At 45.8% G+C, this 18,370-nt stretch overlaps 1 protein-coding gene across 1 annotated transcript in view; it reads left to right on the top strand.

Annotated features, from left to right (window-relative positions):
* The window catches only part of DYNC2LI1 (dynein cytoplasmic 2 light intermediate chain 1), a 352,340-nt gene that overhangs the window by 266,539 nt on the left and 67,431 nt on the right, over positions 1–18,370 (top strand). The window contains exon 11 of the mRNA XM_078647108.1: positions 10,140–10,237. Coding sequence (XP_078503234.1) covers positions 10,140–10,237 — 98 coding nt within the window. The remainder of the gene's footprint in view (positions 1–10,139; positions 10,238–18,370) is intronic.

Below are 18,370 nucleotides of genomic sequence, written 5' to 3'. Positions count from 1 at the left end.
CTAATTCTTTCAGGGTCCTAATACCTAGTAAATTTTCTGGACATGATTTCGTAAGTAACAAGTCTGTAGTTCGGGACAATGGACCAACTTCTAGGGAAACTGGTTTCGATATTTCATTAACAATAGGCTTTCCTGAAAATCCAAGGGAAACATTTCTAGAGCCTGAGAGTGGAGCCCCTGGAACCTCGTCATGACTGATGGTAGTCCTACTTGCCCCTGTATCAATCAGAAACTTTCTGTCTTTCCCTAATACTTGACTGTGTACATAGGGACCCTCTTGATCTACAGGAACCTCGATGAGAGGCAAGCCAACCTCCCTCGCTAGGCTGTTTCATGAATACTGCTGATATTCTGGATAATCTGACTGTGCGTACTGATACATCTGCTGTGTTACGTGTTGTGTGGCAGCTATAGGCTGCGGTACTGTAACTGTCTGTTGTGCGTTCTGCGGTGGCTGGGCATTTTGCGGCACATGTTCTTGTCTAGGGGGACGTGGTCTCTCTTTCGTCTTACCTGTAGCTATGTTATGTTTCAGAACTGCACATTCGTTTATGTAATGACCTGGCTGTTTACAGTAATTGCAGGTCCCTTTAACGGGAGCTGTAGAATGACTAGTTTGATTCGGACCCCTCTTCTGACTGTCTTGTTGAACAGACTGTGCAACCAGTACTTTCATTTTCGTGTCTTTCATACGTCTCCTTTCATGTTCCTGCTCTTCCCTGATTCTGTTCTGGTGATACTGTAGCATCTGTAGCATTTGGGACGGAGTATTAGCTTGCCAGGTACTTTCGACTTTCAGTACTCGATTTTTAACTTGCGGTAAAGAATTCTCAACTAGTTTGGTAACAAAAAGATGTGGATACGACTCACTACTTGTTTTCAGACCACTATTTATAATGAAACATTTCTCAAATCTAGAATAGAAATCACTAGTGTCTTCATCTTGTTTCTGTTTACAGGCTGAGATGGCATCCCAGTCTTCCTTTTTCGTGGCTAGTAATCTTGGCAAGACCTGTATTAGCAACTCGGGCAATGCTTTAGCTTTTTCCCCAAGACCGGTACCTGGAACTCGTGTGTTGTCTTCAGTCTCTAATGCGGTCCAATCAATCTTTTTCTCTCCCACCTCCCATTCTTTTTCTTTGAGTTTTTCATATATGCCCGCAGGCAACAGGACCTTTAACATTTTAATGATATCGGGATACGTGTATTCTCCCATACGGAGCATGTCCTTTAATTCACGGTGGAACCCTGCTGGATCTTTATCGTGACAGGGTATTAACTTTTTCATTTCTAGTAGTTCTATTTTCGTGATAGGGGTGTAAACAAATACTCGTTCGAGCTCACCCCCCGTTCCTTTAACTGGATGTACTTCTCGCAACGGATTCTGTCTATCTATGTAGAATGATTTTCTTACTGGGGGTGGAACAGGAACAAAATGTGGATTCAGGAACGTTCTGTATTTGTGGCGCTGTTCTAGAATGACGTTAATTAAATCGGTACCTAGACCTTTCCATCTGTCTAGGAGTAATTCGTTCAATACATTATGTAAAGGACCTGGATCAGAATGCTGATCCTCATACAGTGTAATGAGGTGCTGGATCATATACATACCCACCAGTCGCTGCTCGCCTGGGGGCAGTTTCAGAAACATTTGGGCCACTACTTCGTCTGGAAACGTGGCAGAGTCACTAACCCATCGGACTGCTGATCGGGCTAGTTCTTGTTCATGCATGGTACTAAGTTCATGGTAACCTATTCGTAGTTTCAGAACCTTATCGGTAGCCTGGAATACTTGTTCAAGAGAACACTGTTCTGGTACGGGAGGAGGAAAAACTTTCTTGTAATCTGGACGTGAATGTCTGTTAGAAAATCTAGTTCTACCTACATACGCTATTCTGCTGGGATTCTCGCTGTCTACCTCTTCACTTGAAGAGTCATTCTCTTTCTCGGTTGCTCTTTTTGCTTCCTCCTTCTGGTGTATACTTATAATTTCCTTACGAATTTTCCTGTACATACTTTCTATACTACCTTGTGTCTTGTGTTTTCCCTCGGCTATGTTGTCACTCCACCTAGTCAGGGCTTTCATCTCGTCTTTGTCTTTATCAGGATAATCTTGTTCTCTTATTAAACAGTTAATCAAGAATTGTAAAATCATATTTTGAATCTCGGCTTTCCTGTGTGCCATAGCTTTGTGAATACTTCCTGGGTTCTCCCCAGTACGGATAAAATGATATATTCTGTCTAGATGTTCCTTCATCTCGGGCAGGGTGGCCAAAAAGTTGGCAACTCGCCTTAAACGTACTGAATATAATATCATGTGATCTTCGCCTGGAACTGAATCATATATGCAGTCAGTAAGGTGTCGCTTGAGGTCTGCGTACGTAGTCACTTTTGGCGTGTGCTGTAACGCTGCGTCTCTCAGCGTCAGTCGTTTTACTTGAGGCGGGGTGGTAGGAGCACCTCCCCCCGCTCTTCCTGAACTAGAATCGTCTGTTAATACTGTACGTGCTGGTAAAGTGACTGGCAGAACGGGCACACGTACTGTGGGCTGGTCCGGGGGTACTGGCACATTAACGGGGTCCCCGGGACCAGTGGCTGGAGGAACAGGAATTTCATTATTAACAGGGTGCTGAGGGTGAGCAGGCAGAATAGAATTTGCATATTCTGGGACTGTATCGTCCAAATAGGACGAAAGGAAAAATTTCAGCTGCAGTCGGTTTATGACGTAGCTTAGTCGGGACCAATGGTGGCGGTAAATTACAGGATACTTCCGGGGTTGCCTTCGGCAAGCCCTCGGCAAGAAGAGGGTACATACCTTTAATAAGGGCATTTCTCTGTCTGTCTGACTGTTCTGCTCTAACTCGTTCACCTTCTTCTAGTAATTCCCTTTCTTGTGCTTTTTCTGAGGATTCTCTACTTAATTCTGCTTTTCTGAATTCTTTTTCGGTTCTTCTGTGAGATTCTTTGCGCCATAATTCTATGGCATCTTTCTGGGATTGTCTGGCTTTCTTTTTCCATAATGCTTCTTCTACTCGCATGATGCACTCGGCATCCCATGTACCTGATACAGGCCATCTATATTTCTCTTCAAGATTCTTTGTATAATCCACCCATAAGTCTAGATATAATATGGCATCTAAGCCATGCTTGTGATACATAAAATGTCCAGGACTGTCCCTAGGAGGGACAGGAACTGATTCTTCGAGTAACCCTTTTCTGGTTTTTATCTGACGTAACTTCGAAAACAGAGGCATGTCTGAATCGTACTTGAACTAAACACAATACACAATAATCACAGTAATGAAATGGCAAACAAATCACTCATACCACGACATAGAAGTACATTAATAACAGTTCGAACAGAATACTACCTGATACACTGAAAACATAACACTTGAATTTCTCGAGAAAAACGGACTTACTAGAATTACTGGATGCACTGCTAAAACAGTACAGAACATACCGGTCTCATAAAGAGACACGTCATACCGTATCCACCTAGATGGACACGTCAGACTGGATCTGTGTACCCAAACCCATCGGACCGGAGACAAACTAATGACCCCGTCTAGATACTCCCCCAGCAACGGTACTCACCGGGAAGCAAAACTTGAAGGCCTCGGACTGGACTGGACTGCTACGACGTCTGGTTACTACGCATGCGCTTCGAACTTCGGGCTTCAGAAACAGGTGGGCCTCTGGATACCTCGGACCTTGCTCTCTCGGCTTGGGCTCTGGTCGGGACGAACCGCAGTCCTAACCGCCTCGTCTGGATGCCGGACCGCAGTCTCCGTCTCCTCCGTGGGCCTGAGGGAGACTTGAGCAGAAATATCTGCCGGTGCGCAGTAGAGGTTCCGTCACGGCTGTAGAAGGGTCAGGGGGCCTGCGATACATCGCCGGCGCGTGGGGAAAGGGCTCGTCCCTATTCGGGCGCCATTATGTGGTAAATAAATAATTAATTACCGGTACTATTTTTCTATGCATTAAATAAAACAGATAGCTCAATAAAATAAGAGGCAGGATCCGGGGTATCTGAGTTGAACAGGCTTTAATCAGGCACAAGGGAAGGGACAGGATCGGAACAGCCTGTAATAGAATGGCATGGAATGGCAGCTGCCACGTCTCATTAATAGTACATGATATATATAGTAAAACATTACAATTGCATTACATACAGTAGGCGTAACAAGTGACAAACGTAAGATAAGAACACATGGGCGTACAAAGAAGGCGTGCACAGGGCGTGCACGTAAACATGTGATGTAAACGTCACAGAAGTGTCATAAATGGGTGGATACATGGAGGGGGCTACCTGGGCAGCTGGAACCTTTAACCTACTGGTGCGCGCAAACGGGCCATGACGTGTAACTAGGGAGAGCTGGGGGCTCTGACTTCTGCACTAGAAGAGGAGACTAAAGTCTAAGATGTCAGGACGACATGTGCCTATAGCATATCTGGTATCTGGTGTTTGGAGTACATGTTGATAGAATCTAAAAGTCATCAGAGCAAAGGCTACTTGACAATAAGGCTGGTGCATGGATATATTCTTCATGTATTGCGTGTGCTATGAATCTTCTATGGATACTAATTCAGTAATTCTCTTGCATGGAGACAGGAAGACTAGACTATAGCTGAAGATGTTTATGCGGTTCGTTAGCTTAGGAATGTAAAGACGGAGAGCTGAACTGATAACTGTAGGCATAACATATTCTTGGCAGACAGGCTGGCAGAGCCAGGCCGGGCACCGCGCTGCGCGGCAAGAAGTAAGCGAAAGGTCAGGGATGCGGGAGGGGCTGCATCGCTCCTTCGGAGTGGTTTCAGGAGACTGGAGCTTGAATCTGGTGTTCAGGCCCTTTGAGGCCTAGAAACGGGGACAGTTCGATGAATTAACGTGCATAATGTAAAACGTTGGCAACATGGGCCTAATACTCGTTGCTTTCACGAGGACTGGAAACTGGCATACTAACGTTGGACACAACTATAATTGCGTCTTTATTCGATCATAGGGGGATATATGCATATTAATTATGCACATATAACATAGGATGGGGAACACGTAGGCACACGTGGCAAGGCAAAATTCAATTTTCCTCAACAGCCCTTGACCAATTGAAGAACAACCGTGAGCTGGTCATCAAGTCAGCGGACAAGGTGGGTGCCATAGTCCTGATGGACTACACCATGTACAAAGAGGAATGCTTACACCTCTGGGCAGATGCCCGAGCTACGAGATACACCGAGTGGACCCGACTCCACGGATCATGAACAAGATTAAAACAATGGTCACCGAAGCAGAGACCCTTGACTGGATAACCAAACATGAGGCTGATTTCCTGGTGAATACAGACCCAAGGACACCCAGATTCTACACACTCCCCAAAATTCATAAAAACAGAATACCACCACCAGGGAGACAGATAGTTTCGGGGATAGGATCGGCATTGTAACCCCTCTCTCAGTTCTGCGACTGGTTCTTGAAACCAATTGTACAAAGATCACAGTCATACCTGAGAGATACTAAAGACGTACTGTGTCACCTCAGAGACATGGAAACAAACATCAACACAGACATGTTCATAACTATGGACATCGAAGTGCTCTACACGAGCATCCCTCAAAGACGCACCTAGGAGGTAGTGGAACCTATCCTACAAGAACACGATAGGGCACACATTACTTCCATCCACTTCAGTATGGAGTGCGCTGAACTAGCGCTTACAGAAAACTTCTTTCAGTTTGAGAACACTTTATACCATCAAGTAAGGGGTACATCCATCGGCAGCACTTTTGCGCCGAGCATGGCACGCCTATGTTCATCAATTTGAGGAAGATTACATCTTCAACCCCTCCGACCCCTTCATGCCTCAGATTAAGACCTGGAAACGATACATAGATGACATTCTCGTGGTCTGGAAGGGGAGTGAGGAGGATGCAACACAATTTGTGGAATGGGTCAACAGCAAAGTCCCCCACCTCTGTTTTACACATACCATTGATAAGAACCATGCGGTTTTTCTGGATCTCGACATCACCCTATCAACAGAAAGGCTCTCCACCAAAGTCCATTTTAAACCAACAGACAGGAACAGCCTCCTCCTGTTCGAGAGCTACCATCCGAGGTCTCTTCGAGAAAAACTACCTGTGGGACAATTCCTTCGAATTCAAAGGAATTGTTCTCAGCTCGCCACCTTCCAAGTACAGGCGGAACAACTGGAGAATAAACTCATTGAGAGACATTACCCCAAGAAAATGGTCAGAAGAGCAAAAAAGAGGGCAAGGAATAACGGCAGGGATGCACTCCTTGAAACAACACCAAAAGAACAGAGTGACCGCATCGTGTGTGTGACAACATACACTCCTGTGTCTAACAAAATCCAAAACATCATCCGGAAAAAATGGTCAATCTTTAATAGCGGAAGTCGGAAGTGGGAGCCCCCCTTTTCGCATACAAACGTAGCAGGAACCTTAGGGACAACTTGGTTCACTCTAAAGTTAATCAAGAACCTACTGAAAGTCAAATGACCCTGTGGAGTCAACCTAAACCAGTGGGTCACTACCCATGTGGGAATTGAGTGTGCTGACCACTACCACGAAGGAAGTCGATATTGGCACGGGCCACCCCTGGAAATTAAAAAACTTCAGCAACTGCAACACGGAGTGCGTGGTGTATCTACTGACATGCCTTTGCAACTTACAATATGTCGGCATGACCAAGAGGAAAGTGAAGGTGCGTGTGAGTGAACACCGCAGCACAATACGGTGCAGGAAGACAAACACAATGCTCACAACACATTTTACTGACATAGGTCACCATGAGAAGGACCTTAAATGGGTTGTACTGGAGGTTATGAACAAACAGAGGACCGACAGCGCCAGACAGTTACACCTCCGAGAACAACGGTGGGTGTACAGACGTTGCAGCTGGGTGAAGGGCCTGAACGACGAGATCCCTTGGCTGCAAATGGCTACCTGAACAGCATAACATCATATCCAGGAGTGCTAAGTTGCCCATATACCCCTTATACCTGCCCAATTTTGAAAGGAAGACACATACTTACACAAAACCCCTCAAAACCGAGCTGGGCCCCTAAGAATACCATGAATTAATGGGACATTTTGAACTGTCCACACTAAACTCCTCATCGCGTAATACCACAATGTACAACACGGTATTATAATCCGTCAAACGTAGCTAATTACTTGGGTGCTCAAACATATATGATACTTTGTCATAACTTCACTAATACCTAGAGTTTTTTTTCCTCCATCTAAAAATGTTTTAATTAATTTGTTGAATCCGAGCGCTTCCACGCTCAGTTTTAGAGTGTGATAGGCCAAGTCTGCCAGTTTTCACACAGTGCGCCTGCGCTAAAATCCTGTCAGCCTACCAATCCCCGCACACATCAGCGAGCATGCGCAAAGCTACCACACTTTTCGCGAGCGAGCGAGCTGATGTCCCATATATTTCCGAGCGATTGCAAGCACAATAACTGTACTAAATGTACTTTGGCCCGCACCAGCAGATAAGGTCAGTGTGTTTCCCAAACTTCTGAACTCCTTTAAAAGACGGAGAAGTTTCGGCCAAGCATAAAACAGACTGTGCATGCGCGGAACAGAGCCTTTACCCCTCTTTTGCACACAGACCAATGAAAACGCAGCCATCAGGATACACCCTCCCCCAGGCAGCCAGGCACCTTCTAGGAGGACACAGGAAACACACCTGTGCTCTCCAGTCACCACTCATTATCTCTTTTGCACACAGACCAATGAAAACGCAGCCATCAGGATACGCCCTCCCCAGGCAGCCAGATACCTTCTAGGAGGACACAGGAAACACACCTGTGCTCTCCAATTACCGCTCATTTCCTGAACTAATTAACCAATTGAGCTCAGTATATATAACCCCAGCCTTCCCATCAGTTTCCATCGACGTGGAGACCGAGAGGACGCCTAAGGGAAAGCTGCTGGAAGCTCTGAAGATAAACAGTAAGAGTATGCATGATGCTGTATGTACCCTATGTGTGTATGGGTGCTTCACTCTGCTGGGAGGCCACAGTATTTGTAGTTCTACTTTGTGAGTCCTTTTTAACAAACTAACACATTTTAAATTGTGATGTTGGAATCTTTACCACACATGATTGTGTTTATCCTTCTTGTTTTCAGAAAGTCTCAGTAGTTCCTTCCACCTCTGCCCTCCCATGGAGCAAGTAGGCTAGATTATAGGATACGGTAAAAAAACAGTCTTTTCTTTGGTTTGCAAGGATACACGTGTACATGTCACATATCTCATATAGACCGAACCACATGCGCAATAGGTATGGCGCTGCATGGATGGTACAGTGTACTTGTTGTATTCATACTCACACTTTGGTGTGTATGCTTCTTTTCTTTTTTGTTTCCTTTTTCTACAGAGTCACTCATTAGGTTACTACACGTAGAGGGGTACTTGTAATTCACAGCCCCTTCACACATTAGTAGCAGGTCCATTTTTCTGACACTATGTGCCGGGAAGTGGACCTCTAGGTAATAACCTCCCTTTTGGTCCTGAAGAATGCTGCGTACCCTTTGGGGACACTTTAGCAGAAACATGTCGACCCTTTATAACATGGTGAAGGGAGAATAATGTCCCATATCACCGACCACTTCTTTTAACTACCATACCTTTGATCCCTGAATAAACTTAGAACATGGGCAAGGGTAATGGTTTTTAATACACTTTTCACTTCCCCCACAGCCATCAATTAGATTTAGAAGTGCATCCCTGTCTCCAGGTGAATGCCCGCCCTCTATCAAACCCAAGTTTTTAGAGGGCGAGGACAGCCGATGATGAAGCATGACACCGGGTGGTGTGTGAGGCAAGTCCGTAACTTTTTATGAGATGCCCCCATTGGCAACGCATCTCCCCCTAACTCTGTAGATACCTTTAGGAACACGATCTAGTGGCAGTCTTGTTTTGTGGATTCATAGTAGAATGGAGGCTGGCTTGCCCCTTAGCCCCGAGTCTCTGGTTCCCACCCTTGGCATCTGCTGAGGTTAGTGTGTATCTCTTGGAGTGACTCTCTGAGGATCTCTCGATCATTAGCATTTTGTGCAAATGATTATGTGCACATGCCTTTCTTTCCAGAGTATTCTGAAGCTCTTGATATAGAGGGGTGAAATATGGTCTTCAATTTGATCACTAATGGTGGCAACAGCAAAGGTTCAGTGTTGATCTTCTTGGGAAGTATGCCCTCGTCCTTACTGTGTAGAGAAGGAGGAAGATGCCCCTTAGTTGCCTGATGAAAAGGATCATGAAGTAGTGTGCTGTGAGTGCTGTCCATCGTGTCCCTGCTTGACTGTTAGACAAATTTTCCCTGTGTCACTCAGTCTTTAGAACACCATCTTACGACATATATTGCAAACTTTAATGGTGTGAGAATATTGACGGCAAATGACACAAGCCATTGTCATCCTTCTTCAAATGTTTAAATCACAGAAAGGACATCTGTCAAACACAGCTGTTAAAATGAATGGGAGCTCAGATAAGTAGAACACTTGTAAAATCAAGAAAACGTTCTCTCACTGTAATAAAAAGCCGACAATGGTGTTTAACGTCCAAAACAAAAAAAAACCAAGACAGACTGTTTTTCATTCAGGGAGAAATTCGATCCATTCTGGGACCCTTGCTGAGTTCAAAAAACAAACTCCCTGATTTTCTCCAAGTTATGCATGATGAATAGGGCAGCTTCCAGAGTTCGTAAAGTGGCAGATTGTGTTCAGTTCCAGTCAATTGTACTTTTGCATATGTTGAGTCCTACTGGCATATTTCTTGTTAATATTATTTTCAATGATAAAACATTTATATTTCATGAAAATGTGTTCTGGGATCCTGCACATGGCAGGCGATATTCTACAATATATGAAGTATGAGAGAATACCCATAATTGAGAACTGGGATTTTGTGCCTTTTCTCTACTTTCTTAGTTTAGTGTTTGCCTATTATTTTGAAATGATGGTCAATGATTTTCTCTACAAGTTGGAACTAAAACATTTCCTCACAATGTATGTGTAGCATTGTTATTTTCAGTTTCACTTGGTTGTTTTCGTTTTGCCATTTTTTTGTAATATTGTCTATCTATAATGACAAATCAAATTTTTAGGATCACCTCCAGTTTCTGACAGTGATATTGGACAGCTGTATGCAAGAACACCATTGGAATTATGGAAGAAAGCCTATGATAAAATCTTTCCAGCTGCGGTATAGTATTGAGTTTAGAATTTTAAATTCCAAAGATTATACAGAGCTCATTGCACCAAATGTCTATTTTTTCATGTTTGGAATTAGTACAGTCCAACCTGTTTATCAAAGTCGGGCTTTCACACTATGCAAGATTAAATGCTATACCAGAAAAATTGGAATTTTGTTTTTTAGTTCTAAGTTTTTAAACTCTGTTGATTACTGACCTGTTTAGAAATAAGTCTTCTGACAAAACCTTTGCTATTCATAACCCAGCAAACAGAATCAAATATTAGCATTCTGCGCTTATATCTGTGCTAATTGTCTTCCTGTATAAATTCTAACATAATAAAATAGGGACTCCCCTCAAAGTCTGTAGCAAGACTTAGTTTACAATATTGCCTTACAACCTTCTAATATAGTTGCATTTCATTGCATTTGATCAGTAGATGAACATTATCTCCTTCAGCACATTTGGGTCTTCATGCTTCTGTATGGTGATTTTTTGTAAGCTGGCAATATAGTTATTTACATATAAAAATGTTTTTCTTTTAAAGTTTGATGGTTCCAGTGTACAGTGTATCAATAGCAAAGTGGTATTCTGAGCTTTGTCCAAAACCTCAGTGTAAAAATGTAATATCCAGCCTCATCCAGAAGTTCTCATATTATGCAAAGAAAATTAAAGGAATGTTTTCAAATTCTGGTGTATTTTATATGCCTTGTCCTTACTCTTGATCTCACTCAGGCTACCGAATATCTTAAACCACCCCCAATTGACCACATTTTTCTGCTAGTTTTGTGTTTAAAAAAAATAATCTTTTTATCAAACACATCAAACATGCTTCAGATCAACATCATATAAAAGCGTACATTTGGTGGATTGACATTTACAAGTACCATAAATTGCACAATATATCGTTGCCACTGGTCTACTGCTGCGACCAGTACAATCCGAATAACCACCCACCTCATAGTTTATTCAGGAGTCTTTTACACTCTTTATAACACTGACCATTGGCCTCTGTACTTTGCCCATGTACCCCATATCTTTTCCCATTTGTGTGGGCAGCCCCTGCTGTGGTAAATAGATTGTTCCACCCTGTGACACCAATCCATGTATCTTTTCCAGGATTCCAGTTTTTCTGCAAGTTTTTAATAGATTCTCTCCAAGGTGGTATTGATGTCTGCTGAGCAAGACTTCAGAGGCTCTCGACTTCAGGGTGCATGAACATAGGTAGTAATACAATTCTACCTATCTTTGTTAGGCAGATAGGTCTTAGTCCTTTAGTACCAGCATGTGACTCTAACAACCTAACCTTCAATCAATCAATCAATCAGAGAACTTGTAAAGCGTGCTACTTGCCCCTGAGGGTCTCAAGGCGCTGAGAGGGGGTGGGGGGATGCTGCTACTGCTCAAAGAGCCAGGTCTTGAGGAGCCTTCTGAAGGTGAGCAGGGCTTGGGTCTGCCGTAGGTGGGTGGGGAGGGTGTTGCAGGTCTTGGCAGCGAGGAAGAAGAAGGATCTGCCACCGGAGGTTGTTCGCTGGATGTGCGGGACGGCGGTAAGGGCGAGGCTGGCGGAGCGGAGCTGGCGTGTGGGAGTGTAGAAGTTGAATCTGTCGTTCAGGTAGGCTGGACCGGTGTTGTGGAGTGATTTGTGTGCGTGGGTGAGGAGTTTGAAGGTGATCCTCTTGTTGACTGGAAGCCAGTGCAGGTCTCTTAGGTGGGAGGTGATGTGGCTGGGCTGGGGGACGTTGAGGATCAGTTGGGCTGAGGCGTTCTGGATGCGTTGTAGTCGTCGCAGGTGTTTGGCGGGGATTCCTGCATAGAGTGCGTTGCTGTAGTCCAGCCTGCTGCTGACGAGGGCTTGGGTCACTGTTCTTCTTGTTTCGGTTGGGATCCACTTGTAGATCTGGCGAAGCATGCGGAGGGTTTTGTAGCAGCAGGAGGAGGAGATGGCGTTGACCTGCTTCGAAATGGAGAGGGAGGAGTCGAGGATGAATCCTAGGTTGCGTGCGTGGACCGTGGCTGTTGGAGCTGCTCCCAGTGTGGTCAGCCACCAGGACTCGTCCCACGCAGTGGAGGTGGGACCTAGGATAAGGACCTCCGTCATGTCCGAGGTCAGTTTCAGGCGGCTGCTCCTCATCCACTCAGCAACGGCCCTCATTCCCTCGTGGAGGTTGGTTTTGGCAGTGTGTGGGTCCCTGGTGAGGGAGAGGATGAGCTGGGTGTCGTCAGCGTAGAAGATGATGTTCAAGTCATGCTGGCGGGCCACTTGTGCGAGGGGGACCATGTAGACATTGAACAGGGTCGGGCTGAGGGATGAGCTCTGGGGTACGCCGCAGATAATGTCGGTGCTTTGGATCGGAAGGGCGGGAGGCGGACTATCTGGGTTCTGCCGGGGAGGAGGGACGTGGTCCAGTCCAGGACCTTCTTCTGGATGCCGGCTTCTTGGAGGCGTGTTCTTAGTGTGCAGTGGCAGACCGTGTCGAAGGCGGCTGACAGGTCCAGGAGGATGAGGGCTGAAGTTTCGCCGTTGTCTAGCTGGCGCCTGGTGTCGTCTGTGGCAGCGATGAGGGCAGTTTCGGTGGTGTGGTTGCGTCTGAATCCAGACTGTGATGGGTCTAGGATGTTGTTGTCCTCAAGGTGGCGGGTCAGCTGCATGGTGGCAATTTTCTCGATGACCTTCGCCGGGAAGGGGAGCAGGGAGATGGGCCGGAAGTTCTTGAGGTCTTTGGGTTCTGCCTTGGGTTTCTTGAGGAGGGCGTTAGTTTCGGCGTGCTTCCAGCTTTCCGGGTATGTTGCTGTGTCGAAGGAGATGATGATCTTCCACAATTGGGGTGCGATGATTGCGTCAGCTTTGTTGAAAACGTGGTGTGGGCAGGGGTCTGACGGGGATCCTGAGCGGATGGAGTTCATGATCTTGCGTGTCTCTTCATCGTTGACGTGGGACCAGAAGGTCAGCTGGTTGGTGCAGGTGACGTTCGGGGTGTGGTTTGTTGTGGTCGGGGCGGATGAGGGGTTGAAGCTGTCGTGGATGTCGGTGATCTTGCACTGGAAGAAGGTGGCCAGTGAGTCGCACAGATCTTGCGAGGGCGGGATGTCGTTGGTGTTGGCGCTGGGGTTGGAGAGTTCCTTCACTATGTTGAAAAGTTCTTTGCTGTCGTGTGTGCTGTTGTCCAGTCTGGCTTTGAAGGACGATCTTGTGGGCTGCGCGGCTGTCTGGTGCGTGGTCGTAGAGCCATTTCTTTTCCAGCTTCCGGCATGTTCGTTTGGAGATCTGGAGTTCTTCGGTAAACCAGGTGGCTTTCTTGCTGGGGTGGTTGATGGAGGGTTTCTTGATCGGGGCGAGGATGTTGGCGCAGTCGTCGATCCACTGTCTGAGATTTCGGGTGGCGGCGTCTATGTCAGTGGGTGGGTTCTGGGCGAGGGTGGTGATCAGCTGGTCTTCGGTGACTTTGCTCCAGCAGTGGCGAGGCAGCTGTTGGGTGTTGTGGTGCGTGGTTGGTTTCTTGAAGGTGAAATGGATGCATCGGTGGTCAGTCCAGTGGAGTTCGGTGGTATGGTTGAAGGCGACGTGGGTGCTTGTGGAGAAGGCGGGGTCGAGCGTGTGGCCGGTGGCATGGGTGGGTTCGGTGACGAGTTGTCGGAGGCCGAGGTTGGCGAGGTTCTCGATCAGGGCAGTGGAGTTGGCGTCGTTGTTGTTCTCGAGGTGGAAGTTCAGGTCCCCGAGGAGGATGTAGTCCGTGGAGGCGAGTGCGTGGGTGCTGGCGAGGTCAGCGACTGAGTCGCTGAAGAGGGCTCGGAGTCCAGGGGGTCTGTAGAGGAGTGTTCCTCTGAGGGTGATGTTGAGGTCAGTGTGGATCCGGAAGTGAAGGTGTTCGGCGACGGAGCCGCTGAAGAGGGCTCGGGGTCTGGGGGGGTCTGTAGATGAGTGTTCCTCTGAGGGTGGTGTTGGGGTCGGTGTGGATCCGGAACTGAAGGTGGTCGGCGGAAATGAGGGGGTCGTTTGCGAGGGTGTGGACCTGGAGGGTGGACTTGTGGATGATGGCTATTCCTACTCCCATCCCGTTGGTGCGGTCTCTGCGGGAGAACCTTCACTATTGTTACATTCAAACTTGTTCAGTTGACAGAGGCTGTTTGCTTTGGTGGTGACGTTTTTGGTTGGCTGTACCATGCTATAGACCACAGTTGCCTGCCCCATAATGGCATTCTTAGTCACTGATTGGTATAGGGCTGTCTTAGGCCAGTGACTTACAGTGGGCTTTCTTTCAAATGGTCATTGATGGTGGCTGCAATCTGACTTCTTCCATGAGCTTCATAATCTCCCTTGACCCAGAGCACTAAGCTCTTCTTAGAATTCATGAAGTGAGGTGTGGGAAGTGCAGATTTTGCTGGTTTTCTGGCTTTTTGCCACACTCTCCTTGTGGTCATGTTCTGCCAATATGTGGAACCTCTGGCTCTCCAAGGGAAGTACACAACGTTCTACTTGTACCTAGAAGCCTTTCTACCCGACAGGATTTGGGTTTTTCATGGGGACCAACTTTTTCATGCTCTTATCTCAAACTCCAGAGGAGTCTTGCCATGAACTGACTGGATCTCCACCTTTCCTTCCTCTGGTACCTCAACCATTAAGGGGAACATGCTTCTTCATGCAGTGTTGACAGATTTGTCACAGCCCTCCTGCTCCTCTCAGGGCTATCCTGAAGTTCATATTCACTCCCACGTTTTTTCTCTATATTTTCATGTGTACATTTTAGAGAGCTTTTTGAGATGGGAGGTGACTTGCTCTCTGGGCAGAACGCCTTCTCAGGCTGCTGGTCTTCCAGGCTATTGCTATTAGGAACTCTGTAAAACATGTCACTAAGCGTTTGCTGACTGTGAACTCTCTTCGACTTTGGATTGAGGGGGAGAAATGAAGGGTATTACAAACACATTAATATGTTGCTTTTTAGTCACACAGTTCAACTATTAAGGTATTACGCTATACTCATGCAGAAGATTAGTGCTGTCTGGGTGATCAGTCACAGTGGTGGCTAGTACTAGAAATTCATGCTGGTAGCATGACTTCATTCTGTTCCGCTGAGCACCCTCCCTTTCACCCATTATCACTTCCATTCTCTGTACTCAGGTGTCAAATTGCATCGGGCGAGAAATACCGCCCAAAGGAAACAAAGGTCCATCGAAGCGCTGACCTTGTGAAACCGATACCGCGACTCAGCATCCAAAGCTTATCACTGTCAGAAGGCTACAGCCCCGGCATGCATCCAAAACCCATCACTGTCAGAAGGCATTTGACAGACAAAAACAAGACTCTGCAATAAAACTTGCTGTAATTTCTGCAAACCCAATTGATCGCTACCCGCGGCCCATCACAGCGCTGACCTTGTGAACCAACTTCAAGTGTGACAAAGTGTCACACATCAATAAGAAAACCGAAACAGCGACTAAAAAACTTATAATGAATGTGGAGTATTGAGGCTACTGCTTCAGTATCCAAAAACTCATCACTGTCAGAAGGCATGTGACAGACGAAGACAAGACTCTCTCCAAAGGCCAAAGCAATCTCTAAAGGCCTCGAAAAATACACAGGGGATCTTGTGAAGTATCCAAAGAGTCATCAGTGGTATCCGCTAGAGCTTCAGATGTGCCCTTCTCATACCGAGGGCATGTCATGCTTTCAGATATCCCCTCTGACAGCTGCATGTCCTCGCCCATGCTCCCATCATTCACAGAGAGCTTCTGAGCAGCAGGAGCTGTGTACCAGAACCAGACTGGGCAGCAATCCTGGTGATCATCTAAGCTGTTGTCAGAGTGTTTCCTTTTACAGTCTGTGTATATATCAGTTGATTGCAAAACTGATTGTTCCTTTAAAGTAAGGCTTTGCAGCGCATATTGGTAAATGCCCCAAGGCCACTATATTTTCCTTGGGATTCCTTGGCCATTCAAATCATCACTCTCTGTCTCTTAGCTAGTAGCAATGCTTCGAGTCAGAAGCTCCCATTCTTGTGAGTTCCGTTGGCCTCGGTATTCTTCCTGAGGCACATATGTCTTTTGCCCAGTTCATCTGTAGTTCGGTAACCTGCACAAGGGCCACACTGTGTTTTTCTTGGCGCTGTGAGTCAACGGAAACGCCCTCAATAGACAGCAGACTGAATTTACAGACCGTATGTTAAATATTTGAGCAAACATTTGGACCTTGCAGACCATACTTTTTATGTTCGTACTTGAATTAATTTGCATCTGTCATTATTAGAGACTATCAGCGTGCAGCATTTTTGGAGACGGCAATCTGAACTGTCACCTTCGAGGTCTGTCTGCCACCCGGCTCTCCTTCTATTGGTTTTGATTGGGCATGCACACGACCGTGATTTACATAACTTCGGTAATATTCTGCGAACCTAGTGAAAAATCTGCATAATTGATTCAGATTCAATCATAATTTTGTTTTGCTTTTTCACCTTTTAATTTTATGCCAGGAAATGTCTCACAGAAGCAGTTTTAATGCTCGCTGTGGCCTGTCACAAGTGCAAGAATTATTTCCTTTGCTTGACTTGATGTAAATTGCAATGATAGGCACAAGCTCTGCAGTACCTTATACTTTTGGGGTTGTGGCCGTTCTTGCTCTATAACCCCTAAAACTACAGACATTTTGTTTATCTCCCTCAGCTGCTCCACTGCTTCTGTAGTCATCATGGAATTTATTTGAACCCAAGTATATTTCATCTGATTCTGAGGCACTGCGGATCTGTCAGTGAATCCCAGGCCCTCTCCCTCTATTCTGTTAACCAAGAGGGGGCATCAACCCTCTCGCAAGGAGTGGTTTGTTCCCTGCCCACAATGAATGCAGTTGGTTGTCTGATATCAGAAGCACCTACCTAGAGCCATCTGCATCTATTTGAGAAAACATTGCAAAGATTTAAGTAGTGAGGAGTCACCAGAAGACAAAATGAGAGTGCATATCACTCTCTTTACAATAGATATGACTGCAGTTTTTCCCTCTGCACCGTTTTCGTAGCTCTTCTATCCTGATTTGGATATGGATGTGATGTGTCTGCATTGGCTAATAATGTGTTTGAGCCCATGGCTTTCAGTGGCATTATACCGTGCAACATGGAAGACCCCGCAGTACTTGGTTTAGTGCTATCATTTAGTTTGGCTGCCCTGAGATGTCCTATACATTTCTTGGGTGCTCATCCTGTTTTTTTTATTTAAATGTTCTTCATATTAAAACATACCTATCAACTTATCCACTTTTGCGGGTGACTCAAGCCCTGGGGCTCTCACACCAGCCTTCTCGCCAGCCACCCTTCTTTACCTACCTCCCTCGGCTGCCTGCTTCTACGTGCTATAGACACAAGGTGCACTTCAGAAGCTGTGACTTTCCTCTGGGCAGACTATCTGCTGACAGACAGAATTACAGCCTGAAGATAACTGCAGTAGCCAGACGTCACAGATGAAAATGTTACTTTTGAAAGTCCTACCTCGCATAGGTAAACAAGCCAGCAGCACCTGTAAGCAAATCCCAGCCTGCATTTAACACTGGATTTTCAATATGCTTATAAAGGTAACATAATGTAAGCTTGATGTTAAAAAAAAAAAATCACGACCCTCTGTCCTAAAGTGAGTAATGACAAGACCACATCATAACATCTCACCCGCCGAACTGAAGTCATTTGAGAGGTATGTGTTAAGAGTACATTTTCCTTCCAGTTTTGTTTCTGCGATATACATTCAGATGTTGAGATGCACATGCATATTATGGATGTTGTGTTCTATCTGAAAAAGTATTTTTTGAATTTCAGCCTGATGCTTTTTAATCACTTACAATCCCTGCAAGCCCAGGGAAGTAGACCTCCTGTACTTCCATTACTATTTAAGTCCTACCTGCACCTGCATATTGGGTATTCAATGTCCCCCTCAGTGGTTGCCTAACTTCTAGTTTGCCACCTTCTGTTCTGGGCTGTTTTCAAACCTCAGAATGTGGGTGACTGGTTGATCTGCAAATTACCAAGCAAATCCCTCTGTCTGTGCTGCTCAGGGCTCAATTTACAGGCTTCCTTTAGTCAACAGAATAATCTTTAAATTGTCCTGCTTAGCCTATACATTCGTATAAGGGCTAGCCACCTCGTACCACAAGGATAAGATGTTCTTTT

Source organism: Lissotriton helveticus, chromosome 6 (assembly GCF_964261635.1).
Source record: "Lissotriton helveticus chromosome 6, aLisHel1.1, whole genome shotgun sequence".
NCBI lineage: Eukaryota > Metazoa > Chordata > Amphibia > Caudata > Salamandridae > Lissotriton > Lissotriton helveticus.
The sequence above is the reverse complement of the archived record's forward strand: the minus strand, read 5'-3'. Positions and strand labels throughout refer to the sequence as shown.